General features: G+C 41.6%; 1 protein-coding gene across 1 annotated transcript; it reads left to right on the top strand.

Moving 5' to 3' along the window:
• The first annotated feature begins 68 nt into the window (after nucleotides 1-68).
• Nucleotides 69-15,559, top strand: flii (FLII actin remodeling protein). The gene is made up of 31 exons (XM_068578729.1): nucleotides 69-604; nucleotides 1,720-1,830; nucleotides 2,595-2,666; nucleotides 2,837-2,917; nucleotides 3,049-3,296; nucleotides 3,488-3,591; nucleotides 3,748-3,923; nucleotides 4,118-4,275; nucleotides 4,574-4,658; nucleotides 5,143-5,290; nucleotides 5,430-5,560; nucleotides 5,662-5,769; nucleotides 5,945-6,049; nucleotides 6,217-6,396; nucleotides 6,503-6,585; nucleotides 6,889-6,963; nucleotides 7,152-7,235; nucleotides 7,374-7,545; nucleotides 8,042-8,149; nucleotides 9,782-9,973; nucleotides 10,780-10,878; nucleotides 11,043-11,132; nucleotides 11,218-11,357; nucleotides 11,510-11,738; nucleotides 11,834-11,985; nucleotides 12,121-12,181; nucleotides 12,333-12,461; nucleotides 12,935-13,041; nucleotides 13,190-13,295; nucleotides 13,420-13,485; nucleotides 13,612-15,559. The coding sequence occupies exons 1-31, from the start codon at nucleotides 542-544 to the stop codon at nucleotides 13,744-13,746; spliced, it is 3,798 nt and encodes a 1,265-aa protein (XP_068434830.1). The 5' UTR covers nucleotides 69-541; the 3' UTR covers nucleotides 13,747-15,559.
• The last annotated feature ends 764 nt before the right edge of the window (nucleotides 15,560-16,323 follow it).

Genomic DNA, 16,323 nt, shown 5'->3' on the forward strand with positions numbered 1-16,323 from the left:
TTACATTCACTCTAAATTACTTGATATTTTAATTGTAGATATCGGCAATTGTGCCACGATTAAAACACTTGTCACGAAGAAATTAATATCACAAGCCCTGAGACTTTAGTTTCGATTGAGTTAGTGCCCTGCATTTTCAGCCCAGTAGAAAAAGAAGAAGAGAAGAATACGAATACAATTAAGACGTTTTTTGTGTGTTTTTTTTTAAACTAAAGACCATATTACACACACGTATTTATTTCAAACAAAGACTGCTTCTAAACATTATGGCGTATTGAACAACGATGAAGTCCTTATAGATATCGGGAAGCCCACACGACCCCTGGACATGTTGTAATCCTCGATGACCACTGGATGGCGCTAAACACACATTATTTTAATCTGCGGTTTACATTCCGAAACAGAGGGGCAATGATGCACCCAAAACTGGTTCTGGCTACCGCCGCTAAAACCCAAAGAAGAAGAGTAGTTCGCTACAACGCCTCACTGCCCCAGGACCAAAATAGACAGTAGAGGGCTGAGCAGCTGACATAAACCAGAAATGGCTTCCACCGGAGTTCTTCCCTTCATTAGGGGGGTAGACCTCAGTGGAAACGACTTTAAAGTAAGGAACTAAAGCAATATACGTTGATTTATACGCTAACGGTGTTGAGCAACTGACACGTTTAGCTAGCGTTAGCTAGCTCGCGTTAGCTCACAACAAACGGCTAACGCTAAAACACCAGCTTAGCTTAACGTTACTAGCATTGGGCGTCAGCCAGTTGTCAGATTTTTTGACATGGACAAAATTACATTCTGGTGTCGGCCATAAGCGTCCTGTGGTTTACAGATGTCTGTTTTGGGGAATGTTGTATGTTGACCTAATACAACACAGCGCTACTTCTTTACTTTGTACGCGGTTTGATACTTCTGGGTAGTTTGTGAAAACGTTGCTCTCGTTTCCAACGTCACGACAGACAGACAGATAGCTAGCTAATTTAGCTCCACTGTTTGCTAATTTTGGCTGTCTGGATTAACAAGAAGCACAACCTCCGTGTCAGAACATGTCATCTTTATTCAGCGTTTAAATTAAACAATAATAAGGCCATACACGTTGTTTTTTTTGACACACTTCGCGAGCTCAGTTTGGTAGACTAGAAAAGCACCACTAGTGCGCTTATCTGGCATTTATTTGAAACATTTGCGTAATGTTGCTCAACGCCACCTTCCATGTTAGTATGCCAGTAACGTTGGTAAAGCTGTGGAAATAACTTGTGTTAGTGAATGTTCTAATTTTAGGTAGTGTTCGATGACATCATTTCCTCGGACAAGTTGTGCCCAAGATTATATTGACTGGAACATTTCAGCTTTCTTATCCTGGCTGTGAAAGATCATATGCTGAACGTCACACTTGGCAAATATCTGCTGCACTTACTCATGTATTTTTTATTTTTTTTAAACAAGTTTTACTGTCGCGCCCTCCCATAATGACAATGAACATAATAAGGGTGATGTCAACTTCTAATTCAGTATGGAGACACATGTTGGATTTACTGTTCTCATTAGTCTGTATTCACAAGGTTCATATGCAGCGTTTTATACATTTGGGTAATGCCTTAGGAATTATGTTCAACTCTCTTTACCAATTCCATCACAACTGGACACTGATGTCACCGCAGTGGTCATTCTCGCTCCTCTTCATGTCTTTTTCCTACCTCTCACCCCTGTCTGGCTTCACAGGGTGGCTACTTTCCAGAGCATGTCAAGTGTATGAGCAGTCTGCGATGGCTGAAACTGAACAGGACAGGGCTGTGCTACCTCCCAGAGGAGCTGGCCTCTCTGCAAAAGCTGGTGAGACATTTGGGGGTGTTTGATATTCATATTGGCATATCCTCACATCTTTAAATATAAAGGCCTTGACTCGTATCATTTTGCTTCTGTTTTGGTATCTGTGTTCATTTTAATGAATGGACACTCTTCAGTTCCCTTTTAATATTTTTTTATTTACCACAATGGTAGTTATTTTGTTTGTTTTCTTTTTTTGCCATTCATAGTAACAGTGTTATACATGTTATTTCTCAAAGTTTATTGTAATTGCAGTCTTTTTTTTGTCTCAACCTATATTCATCTCATTTGATGGGCCATGTATTACTGCGTTGTTGATAACATAGTTGTTTTACTCTGTTTGGGTAACAAAGGAAATCAAATCATGAGATTGGTGCATTTCAGCAGCAAAGCCTCACTTGATTAAGAACCCACACAGACATACTATAATCTCTAATATATTTGATAGGATTTACTTATCTAAACCTCTAAAGCTGTAATCAGCAGGTCACATTTGAAAGCTGATTCATGCTAACATTCTTGAGCTTACCAGGTGTTGGTAAATAAGATTAGTCTGTTATCATGGCTAGGAGTCACATTGTCTAGGTTTGTTTATCTGTCTTCATATTTTCCTGTTTGCAGTTAGATCATTTTATTTGGCGACAAATGACTAATAAGTATATTGCACAGCAGGGCCAGGGCATTTTGTAGAGTGGTTTTAGATCATGCTTTGTTTGTGTCATGCAATGCATGACTGTAAACAAAACCTCTGTTTTTTTCTTGTTTTTTAGGAGCATCTTTCAGTGAGTCACAACAGCCTGACCACTTTGCATGGAGAACTGTCCAGTCTACCAAACCTTCGGGTAACTGACACCTACACATGTATAAGAAAATACACATTAAGCACATGCCGATTTCTTCCACTATCAATATGAATAAGCACTGTCATTTAATGCTTAGACTATGGCCTGTTTCTACTTGTAAAAATGTGCAGTTATGATAGAGCCCTAAATGTGTTTCCCTATGTGTGCAGGCGGTGGTAGCCAGAGCCAACAACCTGAAAAACTCTGGTGTACCAGATGACATCTTTCAGCTAGATGACCTCTCTGTGCTGGTACATAATCATTTATCACAATTTGTTTCAACAACGTTCTTCCTTTCCTTGTTTTCTGGTCTGCAAGCATCTTTACAACTATTACCGTCCCTCTTTTTCAATTGATTACAAAAACAATGCATTTCCTCCAGGACCTGAGTTTCAATCAGCTGTCAGAGATCCCCAGGGACCTGGAGAACAGCAGGAATATGCTGGTGCTGAATCTGAGCCACAACGATATTGACGCCATCCCCAACCAGCTGTTTATTAACCTGACGGACCTGCTGTACCTGGACCTGAGCGACAACAAGCTGGACAGCCTGCCACCGCAGATGAGACGCCTGGTTCACCTGCAGACACTCACACTGAACAACAACCCCTTGATGCACGCCCAGTTACGGTAGGAGGAATCTATTTAGTTTATTTTGTGTTTTCTCTAACCTTTAACCTTAAATCATAGGCCTCATGTTAGGCCGATAGGTTTGCTGTATGTTTATTTAGAGAACGGAAATATTCATGAATAGAATGCTGCTCTCCTTATAATATTATTATTATGATTTTAATTATCATTTTCTCTGTTTGTCTGACCAGCCAACTGCCAGCCATGGTGGCATTACAGACTCTCCACCTGAGGAACACCCAGAGGACCCAGAGCAACATGCCGACCAGCCTGGAGGGTCTGACACATTTAGCAGGTAACTCACTCACTCTCTCTCGTTTCTTTGACTTATTTAGGGATTATTTTCCTTCCTACATTGACTGAGCAATGCAATTTTTCACAAATGTGGTGCTTTGTGTTTGTTATCATACTTGTACTTTTTACGAACACCTGTCCTTTTTGTCTCTCTCAGATGTTGACCTGTCATGTAACGAACTGACCCGGTTGCCAGAGTGCCTCTATACACTGAGCAGTTTGAAGAGACTCAACCTGAGCACTAATCAGATCTCAGAACTGTCCCTCTGCATTGACCAGTGGACTCAGCTGGAGACGCTTAACCTGAGCCGCAACCAGCTCACCTCACTGCCCGTAAGGACTATAACAATTATGCGTCTTTCTCTAGAAGCCGTGCTGTTTTACTACCAGTGTTTAGAAAGCTGTGTAAATAGAGTTGTTTAAATATTAAACCACACATTTTATTTTGTTTGCGTGGTGGCAGAAATATGACGGATGAATATCTCAATTTGGATTTTGATGGTTTAAATTTGCTTTTCCATCTTCAGTCTGCAATCTGTAAGCTGGCTAAACTGAAGAAGCTGTATGTCAACTCTAACAAACTGGACTTTGATGGTGTACCGCCTGGCGTGGGCAAACTGTCCAGCCTCACTGAGTTCATGGCCGCCAACAACAACCTGGAACTCATCCCAGAGGGCCTCTGCAGGTGAGTTTAACAAAACGTTTGAGGTTGCTGTGATTGATGAGTCTATCAGTGGACATCATGCGATTTTCAGTCTGCATTGCTCGGCGGAATTTTTTTAAAATTGGCTGAATCAAGTCATCACAATGTTTTAAATCTTGATTTGGATTCGCACAAGTGTCCCTAAAAGGCAGAGACTTTATGAAGAACCATTCAAGGTTAATTTAACAGCTATATAAAAATGTATTCTGTGGAAGACACACTTTGTTACCACACAAGAATATGCTATCGTGTGAATATGTGGTTTTGTGTTGTTTTTCAGGTGTGGCAAGCTGAAGAAGCTGGTGCTGAATAAAAACCGCCTTGTAACACTGCCGGAGGCCATCCACTTCTTGACTGATTTAGAGGTACAATACTAAAGCCACTTGTAAAGTAATCAAATAATGCTGTACTTTAACAGCATTTATGTTGGTTAAATGTTGGATTAACGCAGGTTTGATTATTTTACTTGATTAGAAAAATAAAAGTAACGTGGCTGTAAGCTCCCTTATTACTGGAATGAAAATGTTGGACACGTTTTCATACTTTAGACTAAAACAATTATGTCACAATATATGTAAGAAAGAAACAATACAGTTATGTAAAGTATATGTAATAATATGTGACATACCATAGTAACATGATGCAGTTTTTTTGATAAATAATGTATAGTGATATTGTAACAGTACAGTACATTTGAAGTTTGTAAAGGAATATACAAATATATGATATACAGGACCTGAAGTGATATAGCAAAAAAAAAGTGGAAGTACTTTTGTCACGTCACAATGTTATCGATGTTTACAGAAAATATTAACACAAATGTTGATCTATTCATATATCTCTCTGTAGATTCTGGATGTACGTGAGAACCCTAACCTGGTGATGCCTCCTAAGCCAGTCGACAGAGCAGCAGAGTGGTACAACATTGACTTCTCCCTGCCAAACCAGCTCCGGCTGGCCGGTGCCTCACCTGCTACTGTAGCTGCTGCTGGAGGGGGTACGTGTATATAATATATTTCTGTAGGTAGAGTAGGTACATGAATGCATACAGTATCAGTGCCTTTTTGTTCTTCTGTCAGTAAAACTTGAGTATTTTTTAAAGGGTTAAATCTCTTTGTGTATGCACATGTGTCCAGGAGCCAGCACCCGAGATCCCCTGGCAAGGAAGATGAGGCTAAGGAGGAGGAAGGACTGTTCTCAGGACGATCAGGCAAAGCAGGTGCTGAAGGGCATGAGTGATGTTGCACAAGATAAGAAGAACATGGAGGTAAGAGAAAAGATAAAGAATGATGTCAACGCAGCCCACAGGAAGAATAATAAACACATTCATTTACATTTTATTTACTAAGAAATCCACTAATTTTGCAGGAAAACGGGGATTTGAAATATGCTGAATTAAAGGTCCGGCGCTGGGACCAGAGTCTAGAGAAACCTCATCTGGACTACTCTGAGTTCTATTTGGAGGATGTGGGGCAGGTAATCGCTTTCTCTCTCTCTCTCTCTCTCTCTCTCTCTCTCTCTCTCTCTCTCTCTCTCTCTCTCTCTCTCTCTCTCTTTCTCTTTCTCCCTGTGTGCGCTCTTTCATTTCTACGCTACAACCCACCAATGTGCTAAATTAGATTTTTCAGTGTACATGTTTCCCCTTCTACAGGTTCCAGGTGTATCAGTGTGGCAGATAGAAAACTTTGTTCCGATGCAAGTGGATGAAACGTTCCATGGCAAGTTCTATGAGGCTGATTGCTACATCATCCTCAAGGTAACTCCTCAAGTCTGCCATAATTTACAGGAGATACCTGTCTGTAGATTGTACAGGCTGTCTTTTCTTTGATTACAAATTGGAATAATCAAAACAACATGGATCATTCTTAGCAACGACTATAACATCTGTAAGTTTTCAAAGACATCTTTATTTTGCAATTGTAGACTTTCCTGGATGACAACGGCGCATTGAACTGGCATATCTACTACTGGATCGGGCAGGAAGCCACGCTCGACAAGAAGGCCGGCTCTGCCATCCATGCCGTCAACCTTAGAAATTTTCTTGGAGCGGAGTGCAGGACTGTACGGGAAGAGATGGGCGATGAGAGCGAGGAGTTCAGTGCTGTATGTATAAATAGATTATGCTAATATGTCAGGGTGCCCAAAAAGACATACAGAAAATAACCAACCACTACGTGCAGTTGTAAATGTATTTTTGGCTCATGTGCAGGTGTTTAACAACGAGATCTCCTACATCGAGGGAGGAACAGCCAGCGGATTCTACACTGTGGAGGACAACCACTATTCTGTCAGGTAAGCTGAAGGGAATTTATTTTTTCCAGAAAACTCATATTGCATCATTTCTATTAGTCTTCTTTTCTTTTAAGTTGTCATATGTATAATATTATTTATCTTTGCTTTAATTGATTGTAATCTTGTCAAAAGCACGTTTGCAACTTTGTTGAGAAAACCTGATGAAAATCCAGTTTATTCTGAGTCTGAATGTATTTTGTCTGCTGATATATTTCACATTCAGCTGTAATTGGTTCAAATGAGATGCTCTTTGTCTGGAAATATGTTTTAATTACGGTTTTAATAATGTTGTGTGTTCATCAGGTTGTACAGAGTTTACGGAAAGAGGAACATCAGACTGGAGTCTGTACCTGTGAAGGCCTCCTCCCTCGACCCACGGTAACTCTCGCACACCCTTTGTGTCTTCTACACCACGTGACGTACATTTGTATGGTTTGCCACAAACTCCCTGCTTTCTAATACTTTGCTCCCTCCTCTCTCTGTTTGGCATAATCACCACAGTCCACCAGGTGTTTTGTTCCTGCTGCTTTATTGTGTCCATGACATCCTGTCTTTCTTTTGGGCAGATATGTCTTTCTGTTGGACACGGGCCCAGACATCTTCATCTGGAGAGGCGCTAACGCTACTCTGAGCAGCACCACAAAGGCGAGGTAGGACACGAAGCAATAAGTAACACAAACTTATTGCCAATCTCAAGTCGTATTCCATGTTAGTCACAATTTAACATGAAGAAAAAAATTCACCTGCAGTGATGCAAAGTGTGTGTGCACATTGTGTTCATCCTTCAGGTTATTTGCAGAAAAGATCAACAAGAATGAGCGCAAGGGGAAGGCAGAGATCTCAACCCTTATGCAGAACCAGGAGCCTCCGGGGTTGTGGGAGACACTTGGAGGACAACCGGAGGAGATCAAGAGACACGTACCAGATGACTTTTCTCCCATTAGACCTAAACTATACAAGGCAAGTCTTTTTAAGTGTGTATATATATATATATATGCAGTATTGCGGTAGTGTAGGTGTAAGGCAAATTGGCCAGTGTGGTAGGCGGTGTTTAGGATTCACTGTTGAGCTCTCTGCTATAATCACAGGTTGAAGTCACTGTGTTTGTGTTGCTGGCCTGTAATGTGCATGATGTGGGATAGGCCAAATACCAAAAGTGCTTTCTGAAACATGGAGTCAAACCGGTGTAGTGATTGATCTGCTATCCCTGTCACAGACACTACCCACACTGTAGACATTTACTTTTCTTATTTTTAATCCACGTTATACGCAACAGTGTTGCAGCTGTAAACTAACCCAGACTGTCCGTGAAAACACAGACTGGACTCGTATGATCTTAAATTACATTTCGTTATCTTTTTTTCGAATTTGTGAGTGAATTGAACTAATTGTGGAAATGGAAGAGCAAGAATTCTAAACCCAATAATCTGATGTTTTCTTTATCATTGTCCTGTAGGTGGGCTTAGGGCTGGGCTACCTGGAGCTGCCACAGATTAACTACAAGCTGTCAGTCGAGCACAAAGACCACAAGATAAAACTGGACACTTTGCCAGAGATGAGACTGGTATGTTCATCTGCCGCCTATTCACTAGAACAGTGATTCCCAAAGTGTGGGCCGCGGCCCACTGGTGGGCCGCGAAGGTACTGCAGGTGGGCCGCGAGAGGCCATTTACAATAAATAAATAAAACGTTTTTAATTTTGAAAAAATAAATGGGGGGCTTTTACTTTGAAGGCAATGTATTAAGGTTCTCGCGTGTACTTCCGCAGCCTCACTGGACGATTTGCTGACGTGAAAGCACGTATTGTCATGTAGTTTCTGTTCTCAGCTGCCGCGGGTCGCAGAGTCGCTCCCCTCACAAAGCTTCACAGGCGCTCAGTCTACCTTCCCGCAGGCTCGCGCGGCAAGCTCATCGTTGGATTTAACATGAATCGCGCATGCGCAAATCCGCCGCTGATGCCTGTCAGCAGAAAAGCAGTGGTTTGTCCCTAACAGGGACCCTTACTACTGAACAGTACCAGTAAAATAAAAAAGAAAACTGATTTATAAACTATGTATGCAGGGCTCTCTAGTGTCACTAATTGAGCGTGACAGTCACTCATTTCGACCTTAAATCACGCCCTCCCGCCACACATCATATTCCTCACGCTGAAAAAAAAAACTCCAGGCTATTTAATGTGCCGCAACGCGCAAACATGACTTAGTCGCGCTGCCCTCACGGCGGAGGAATCAACCCCCTCCTTCCCCATGAGGAGCCACTCATCAGCCAATCAAAGAAAGAAATGGGCTACAGCCAATCAGAAAAATATATCTTTTGTATCCGGGTAAGATGTAATGACAGGCGGGACTGAAGCCATCCGGCGGCGCGTATTTGTCGTCGTCATGGTGCGTCCCCATGACGACGGAGGGAGGGAATAGTTGCATCAGGCAATCAGCGAATCAAACTGCTGCCGGTCACCCGGAAGTAAAAGAAGGAGCGCTGATAGCGGCTTCATTCAGACTGTTGTGGAACTACGGATACTACTATGAACCCAGACACCATGGAGTTTATGTTCACACGTTTTTGTGACTTCCACAACAAGTTTAGAGCAGACACTTGTAGATATTGAGCAGGTAAGTAAGGAGTTTGATGGCATTTTCATCAAAAGGTGTTTTGTTTTTTATTTTGTCTTTGTAGGCTCCTGAAGCTGTTCTCCCATCCCCAATTAAATATTAAAAAACAAACTCAAAGTTGGATAGTAGTCTCGCTCTTTCCTGTCCTAAGACCTGGTCAAAACATTAGTGTTGCAAATTTCTGTATTTTACTTAAAATGATTGATAATTGATAAGATACCAAACGCACATCTTTTTCTCAGTTTAAGTATTATTTGAACAATTCTAGCGTTAGTTATGTGAAACATTAATTGATGAAGCACAAACAATTTGAACAAACAGATTAATAAAACAATAAGGCTCTCGCTCGAAACGGCTGTTCTTGTCCGCCTGTTGTTATTCAACAAAAGGCACCGCCAAACAAAACAACGTCAAATAAGGCGCGGTTTGGGTGGGCCCCAGAAGATTTTCAGATTTTAAATTGGGCCTTGGCATTCTTGAGTTTGGGAACCACTGCACTAGAAGGCATGATCGTGCGACGAAAATAACGCCACAAAATGTTTACAATGTAGTTTTTCTCGTCTTAATTCCATCCCTCTCCTCAGGTGCAGTCTCTGCTAGACACAAAGTCTGTGTACATCCTGGACTGCTGGTCTGATGTGTTCATCTGGATCGGAAGGAAGTCTCCGCGTCTCGTCCGAGCCGCTGCCTTAAAACTGGGTCAGGAGATCTGCTCCATGCTGCATCGGCCCAAACATGCCTGCGTCACCCGCAACCTGGAGGGCACTGAGTGCCAGGTAATAACACACCACTTCATATATATATATACGTAGCAGCAGCAAAACGAGAGTTTAGTGCTGAGTATGTATTCATGATTATTTGTTTCAATTTGTTACAGACAGTTCTATATGTGTTTAGCTGTATGATGTAAATTGGAATTATATTCCACTCTCTTAAATCTCGCTGACTGGCATAACGTAACTTTTTTGCGACAGAATCGTGCAATCTCCTAGTGACACAATTAGTATTCTTTTTCTTTAGATATGGACTATACGTCTATATACTGTGTATTCCAAGCACAAGTTTGCATGTTTTGATAAGGTCCTCCAAATGTATAATCTGGGCAATAATGGAAGTGCTTTGTTAGTGTGTTAAGTGCTTGTTTGTAAAGTGTCTTGAGTGGTTTCAGTGTAATTGTTGAAGGCACTAGTTTGTCTATTTGTTTTGCAGTAGAACACACTGACTGTTGTAGACACATCTAGTTTGAGGCAGCACTCTTAAAGCAGTGATGTTGTGACCTGAGCCACTGAACTGGTGAGCTGAGCCACCATATTTGCTTTGGTTCTGCCTTTTAAACATATAACAGCATCGGCTACGTGCATTAGGGTTTCAACTTCAGGACAAACAAATAGAGGGTATTTGATGTTTAGACTGAACAGGAGGGGATCAGGTATGAAATGTGAAGTACTGCCTGCATATTGTTATTATGCATATGCATTCCAGTACAATGGTAAACACATTGGTTAAATGTTTGTATTTAGTTTACTTTATATTCTGCATATAGTATGATTTAATGTTAGTTACTCTTCTTCCTCTTCCTCAGGTGTTTAAGTCCAAGTTTAAGAACTGGGATGATGTGTTGAAGGTGGACTACACCCGAGCAGCTGAGACTGTACATAATGATGACAACCTAAAGGGCAAGGTCAGTGATACATGTTTGTGTTTTAATAAATCCAAATGTTAATGCTACCAGTCAAAATATACACTGACCAAGAACCAGAAAGGTGTGTGTGTGTGTGTGTGTGTCCTCCAGATTGAGCTGCTTGTGTGTGGTCAGCACAGTAAGTGTGTGTCTGTCTCTCTCAGGTGAAGAAGGATGCAGAGAAGAAAGACCAGATGAAAGCTGACCTCACAGCTCTCTTCCTGCCCAGGCAGCCAGCCATGCCCCTTACTGAGGTAACAACACACTCATGGTTACTCATGGTTGATGGGTAAAATAAGCAAACCTTTCACTTCTTATATATTCATCCTTTCTGTCTAGGCTGAACCACTGATGGAGGAATGGAATGAGGATCTCGATGGCATGGAAGGATTCGTGTTGGAGGGAAAGAAGTTTGCTCGCCTGCCCGAGGAGGAGTTTGGGCACTTCCACACCGAGGACTGCTACGTCTTCCTCTGCAGGTACGGATGTGCCATGATGTCCAGAATCAAACGTGTGGAAACCGTAACAAGAAAACATGCATACATTTACACAGAGAAGAGAAGTTGCGCTGCTGGCTTGAGACGGTCAAAGTGAGTCTCTGTCTTGCACTAATCTCATTCTGCTTTTGCAGATACTGGGTGCCTGTGGAGTACGAAGACGAGGAGAAGGAGAAGAAGGAGGGTGAAGGCGGTGAAGGACGACGAGCAGCAGCAGAGGAGGAAGAGGACAAACAGCCCGAGGAGGACTTCCAGTGCGTTGTGTATTTCTGGCAGGGCAGGCAGGCCTCCAACATGGGCTGGCTCACTTTCACCTTCTCGCTGCAGAAGAAGTTTGAAAGTCTTTTCCCTGGAAAACTGAAGGTATCTGGATGGATATTTATTTATGTTTGTACTTAAAGCATAAAATGTTTTTTTTATTTTTTTTAACAATGTTGTGTCTTTCTCGCTGTTTTTAGGTGGTGCGTATGACCCAGCAGCAGGAGAACCTCAAGTTCCTGTCCCATTTCAAGAGGAAGTTTATCATCCACAAAGGGAAGAGGAAACAGAAGACCGACCCCCAGCCCTCCCTCTACCACGTACGCACCAATGGCAGCGCACTTTGCAGCAGGTAGACGGAGTAATATTTTCACTATTTATCAGATTTGCACACACCTGCACCCAAGCTTCCTCCCGAGAAGTCTGATTTACAAGTTGTTTTTTCCCCCTATAATTTTTTCTTTTTTTTTCCCCTTTCATCTCTCAGGACCATCCAGATTGGAACAGATTCTGGCAATCTCAACTCAGAGTTTTGCTTCATTCTCAAGGTTGTGATTTTTAATTATCTTCCAATAATTTGTATTGAGTTCCACCAGAGATGTCTCCTGTGTCGCCTTCCTACTTTTGTACTTGCATGAATACCAACTATACCAAGTGTGCCACGTGTCATCGCTGATGAGCAGTTTGTGTTTTCTGCAGGTACCGTTTGAGAGCACAGACAACCAGGGCATCGTCTACACCTGGGTGGGCAGAGCTGCTGACCCCGACGAAGCCAAACTGGCCGAGGACATCATGAACTGCATGTTTGATGAAACGTACAGCAAGCAGGTGTGTGTGTGTGTGTGTGTGTGTGTTTTGAAATGCTCAACAAATACCAGTATAAATACCAAACTACCGCGTCACTCCCACTTCAAAAGTATATTTAAACTGATGTTGTTGCTGCACATCTATACAAAGTTTCTCACTCTTGACTTGACTGCTCCCTCTGTTCTCTTACGTTTCCGCATACAAAGACGCTGCGTTCTACACTTTCATATCAACAAGCAGTTTCACTGCTTTTATCCCATTGTGTTTGTTGTTGTTAATAGTTTAAACTATTTAAATGGTTTTAAAATAAATGTGAAGTATTTGCGCGGTTAAAATGCACTGACCTCTTCCCTCTCTCTGACGTGAGGTGAAAAACTATACGCTCATCCCGAGTCGAGTGGAATACTTTAGCTTTCTGTATTTTTTTTAAATTTCTCTCAATGGATTCTGCCTGAAAGCATATTTCGTCAAACTTCAATAAGTGTGTCTTCTAGGTAATTAATGAGGGGGAGGAGCCAGAGAACTTCTTCTGGGTGGGGATTGGCTCTCAGAAGCAGTACGATGAAGATGCAGATTATATGAAACATGCTCGGCTCTTCAGGTGGGTCAACGTTATCTGTAAGTAATATGTAGTAATGAAAAATGATTATGCAATACTAATACTAACTTCTTACCTCATCTTTCTGTATCCATCTCCCCTCTCTCATTGTCCCCACTATGCACTTCTATCTCCTCTTCTCCTCCCTCAGGTGTTCAAATGAGAAGGGCTACTTCTCTGTGTCGGAGAAGTGCTCCGACTTTTGTCAGGACGACCTGGCCGATGATGACATCATGTTGCTGGACAACGGCAAAGAGGTAATACTTTATCATAGATTCATCTGAACGTCCACAGTGAAATCACTATTATGTCATCATTTAATGCGTTACTGGATCATTGTGTTTTATCTTCATTTCTCCTGACTTATTTGTGTTCCGTCAGGTTTACATGTGGGTCGGCACTCAGACCAGCCAGGTGGAGATCAAACTGAGTCTCAAAGCCTGCCAGGTCAGTGACAGTTTGTGCACGTACATTTATTGCGTTTGTGTGTATATTTGTGTTCAAACATTTCTTGATGTATTTATGTTATGTGTCCATATCCACGTCTTACTAATGGATCCTTTTCCTCTCTAGGTTTACATCCAGCACATGCGCTCTAAGGACACTGAACACCCGAGGAAGCTGCGACTGGTGCGGAAGGGGAACGAGCCCCACTGCTTCAGCCGCTGCTTCCACGCCTGGGGGGCTTTCAAAACCACCCTTTCATAGATGAACACATGCACAGAACCGCTCATACGTGTATCAAATGTAACGCTGCCATGTCATTTTCTGCCAGTAGGATGGTGAGCATGATGATGTCTATGCCTAACGCAGCTTTGCCTGAGCTCAGATTCTCCTCCTCCCTCCCCTTCCCGCTCAGCGCTGCTGTCTTCCAGCCTCTGAACCAACAGGTTACAATCGGAGTTACAGAAAATAATTCAAGTTTAGCACAACATCCCAATCAGTGGACATTGTTCTGGTTAAGAAGCTGTTGGCTGTTTCCTGTCTTTAGAACAAATGACAAAATATCACTTTTTCTACAATTCTTTTTTAGCAGCAAGTCTGAATATCGTTGTTAAATGAAAGAAGAATATGTCTACGGTGTACAGAGGCTTTATATAAACTCAAGGGAGTTGAATGCCCGAACATATCAATCCGCTCTGCTGCTTCCACGGGGCTCGTGCATCACGGCCAATAGTTTTCCTGGAGGAGGGTTAAACGGTAACTTTGGTATTTATATAGTTTCCCTGGCTGACTAATCGTGACAACAGATTCTGAGTGTTGAGGAGAAAGTGCAGTCGACGGCATTGTTTGTCGCCATTGTTCGTCTCCAGGACGCAGTGTCATTTTAAGTTTCAGACATTTTGGAAAGAGTCAGATTCAAAGGAGAAGTCTTGTTCTAAACTCTTGCCTGATCGGCTACTAGTAATTCTGGATCAATTAAAAAAAATCACTTGGACTCAAAACATGAGAAAATAGGGTGCAGGTTGAAAAGAAAATACCAAATTTACCCGTTAAGTGCTGCGGGAGTCCCTCCTCCACGCTTGGCTCCATCTTGCACTGCCGCTTTCAGGCAGATAAAAGTTGATTTTAAAGTTTGTATTTTTTTTCCAGCATTTAGGGACTAATCAGAAAACGGCACTATATTATTTTTTTTCTGAAGAATGTTTGTTTATGCGTATATTTCCCTGTTGTGCGGACTATACAGCACATGGTATGTTTGTGTCTTTACCCAGTGCGCCTTCAGTGAAATAGGAACGGGCCCCTCCCCCACAGTCTGACTGGTCACTGTTCTCTCCTCGTCTGCAGAAACCTTTTTGTGCGTTTCAACCCAGAAAAATTTCCAGTTCCATTTATCTGGCCAAATAAGTCTTGAGCAGAGGTCCAGGTCCAAGTTATAGGCTGAGACGGAGCTTTATGGACACATAACGCACTCAGTAGTCAAAAGGTTTCTCTTTTTTTTTCTTTTTTTTTATCTTCACAAAAGGAGAGAACAAAAACATCTGAACAGCTTCCAAAATGTAATCGCTTTTTGAAAAAGTAAAGGAATCATATTTACATATTAACGGGAGAAGATATTTTAGTCCGAGATTGATTTCAATAAAGAGTTTTTTTCCAATATGTTTCTCGTTTTGGAACAAAACTACATTTAGTTTTTGTCAACAGATTTTAATGGGAGTTCCTATGCACCGTATGAGAGATGTATCTAAATGAAAGTGCTGGTCGGTTTAACTGCTTCTGGATCAGTTTCTCCAGGAACAGCTTCTAAGTACAGAACTGCTGCAGTGCTTCTTGGTATCATGTGACCTTTGTGGTGTCAGGCATTGGTCCGAGCGAGATCTGTCCATGTACTGTATTCTCAAATGGCTGCAGCGGCCATCCTTTGTTTTCTTTATACTTTATTTAGTGGGGTGAATTGTATGCCTGATGGTTTGAGTCCGACACATATAGTATGTGTATTTATGAATATGTGCACATACTCCTGATGCCACCTGCAGATGCTTTATTTATGTATTTTATATTAAAATGATATCTCACATCACATGTTTTTTTTCATCTTTCCTTCATATGGTGCTTTTCATTCAGGACTGCACACGGGTGTTTCAGGTGGACCTGTGCTGATAAAACAAACCTGTGAGCAGCACGGTGCTTCCAGCAGTCTGGAATTTGCTTTTCAAAAAGAAATTTCAAAGTCTTAATTATTTAAAGCGACGCCTAATGCAAGAATAATATCAACCCACGGAAGTCTGTTCACTGACCTATGATTCAGTACTTTGTACCTCGTTTGATTAATTATTACAAAAACGTTTAAGTTATGACATGTTATGTTTTACATGTTTATCTTTTTATTTTACATATACTATTTTTTTAAACCTTATATCCTTTAACTTAATATACCGTTCTCTGCTTTAGGAACTGTCTCGAGAGCTTCATCTGACTCCTGTCACTTGAAATAACACCCAAGACAGATTTAATTGCAAACATTTTATTCAATAAGATTTGCACATCAAAACATATCAAAACCAGTTACAGAGAAGAAGAGACACTACGATGTACATTACAATAACAAACCGACTACAGATCACTCGTACTGAGGAACGGACTCTTCTTGGAGCAGCAATGAGCAACATTCTGGTGAACTGAGGACCTTTTGTCAGCCTAAATATCCCAGCAAAGTCCTAAAAAGTGCACAATTATATCTACTTCACATCCCGAATGTGTCCAGCAGTTTGTTTTTATTGTGTTAAATATTTGCTTCTGTAATTGTCCTCTCAAAATATCACGATTAAAGTGAGCAAAGCACTT

The sequence above is a fragment of the Clinocottus analis genome, unplaced genomic scaffold (assembly GCF_023055335.1).
Source record: "Clinocottus analis isolate CAN_PGR_092001 unplaced genomic scaffold, fCliAna1.0.p SCAF_16, whole genome shotgun sequence".
In the NCBI taxonomy this organism is placed as follows: domain Eukaryota; kingdom Metazoa; phylum Chordata; class Actinopteri; order Perciformes; family Cottidae; genus Clinocottus; species Clinocottus analis.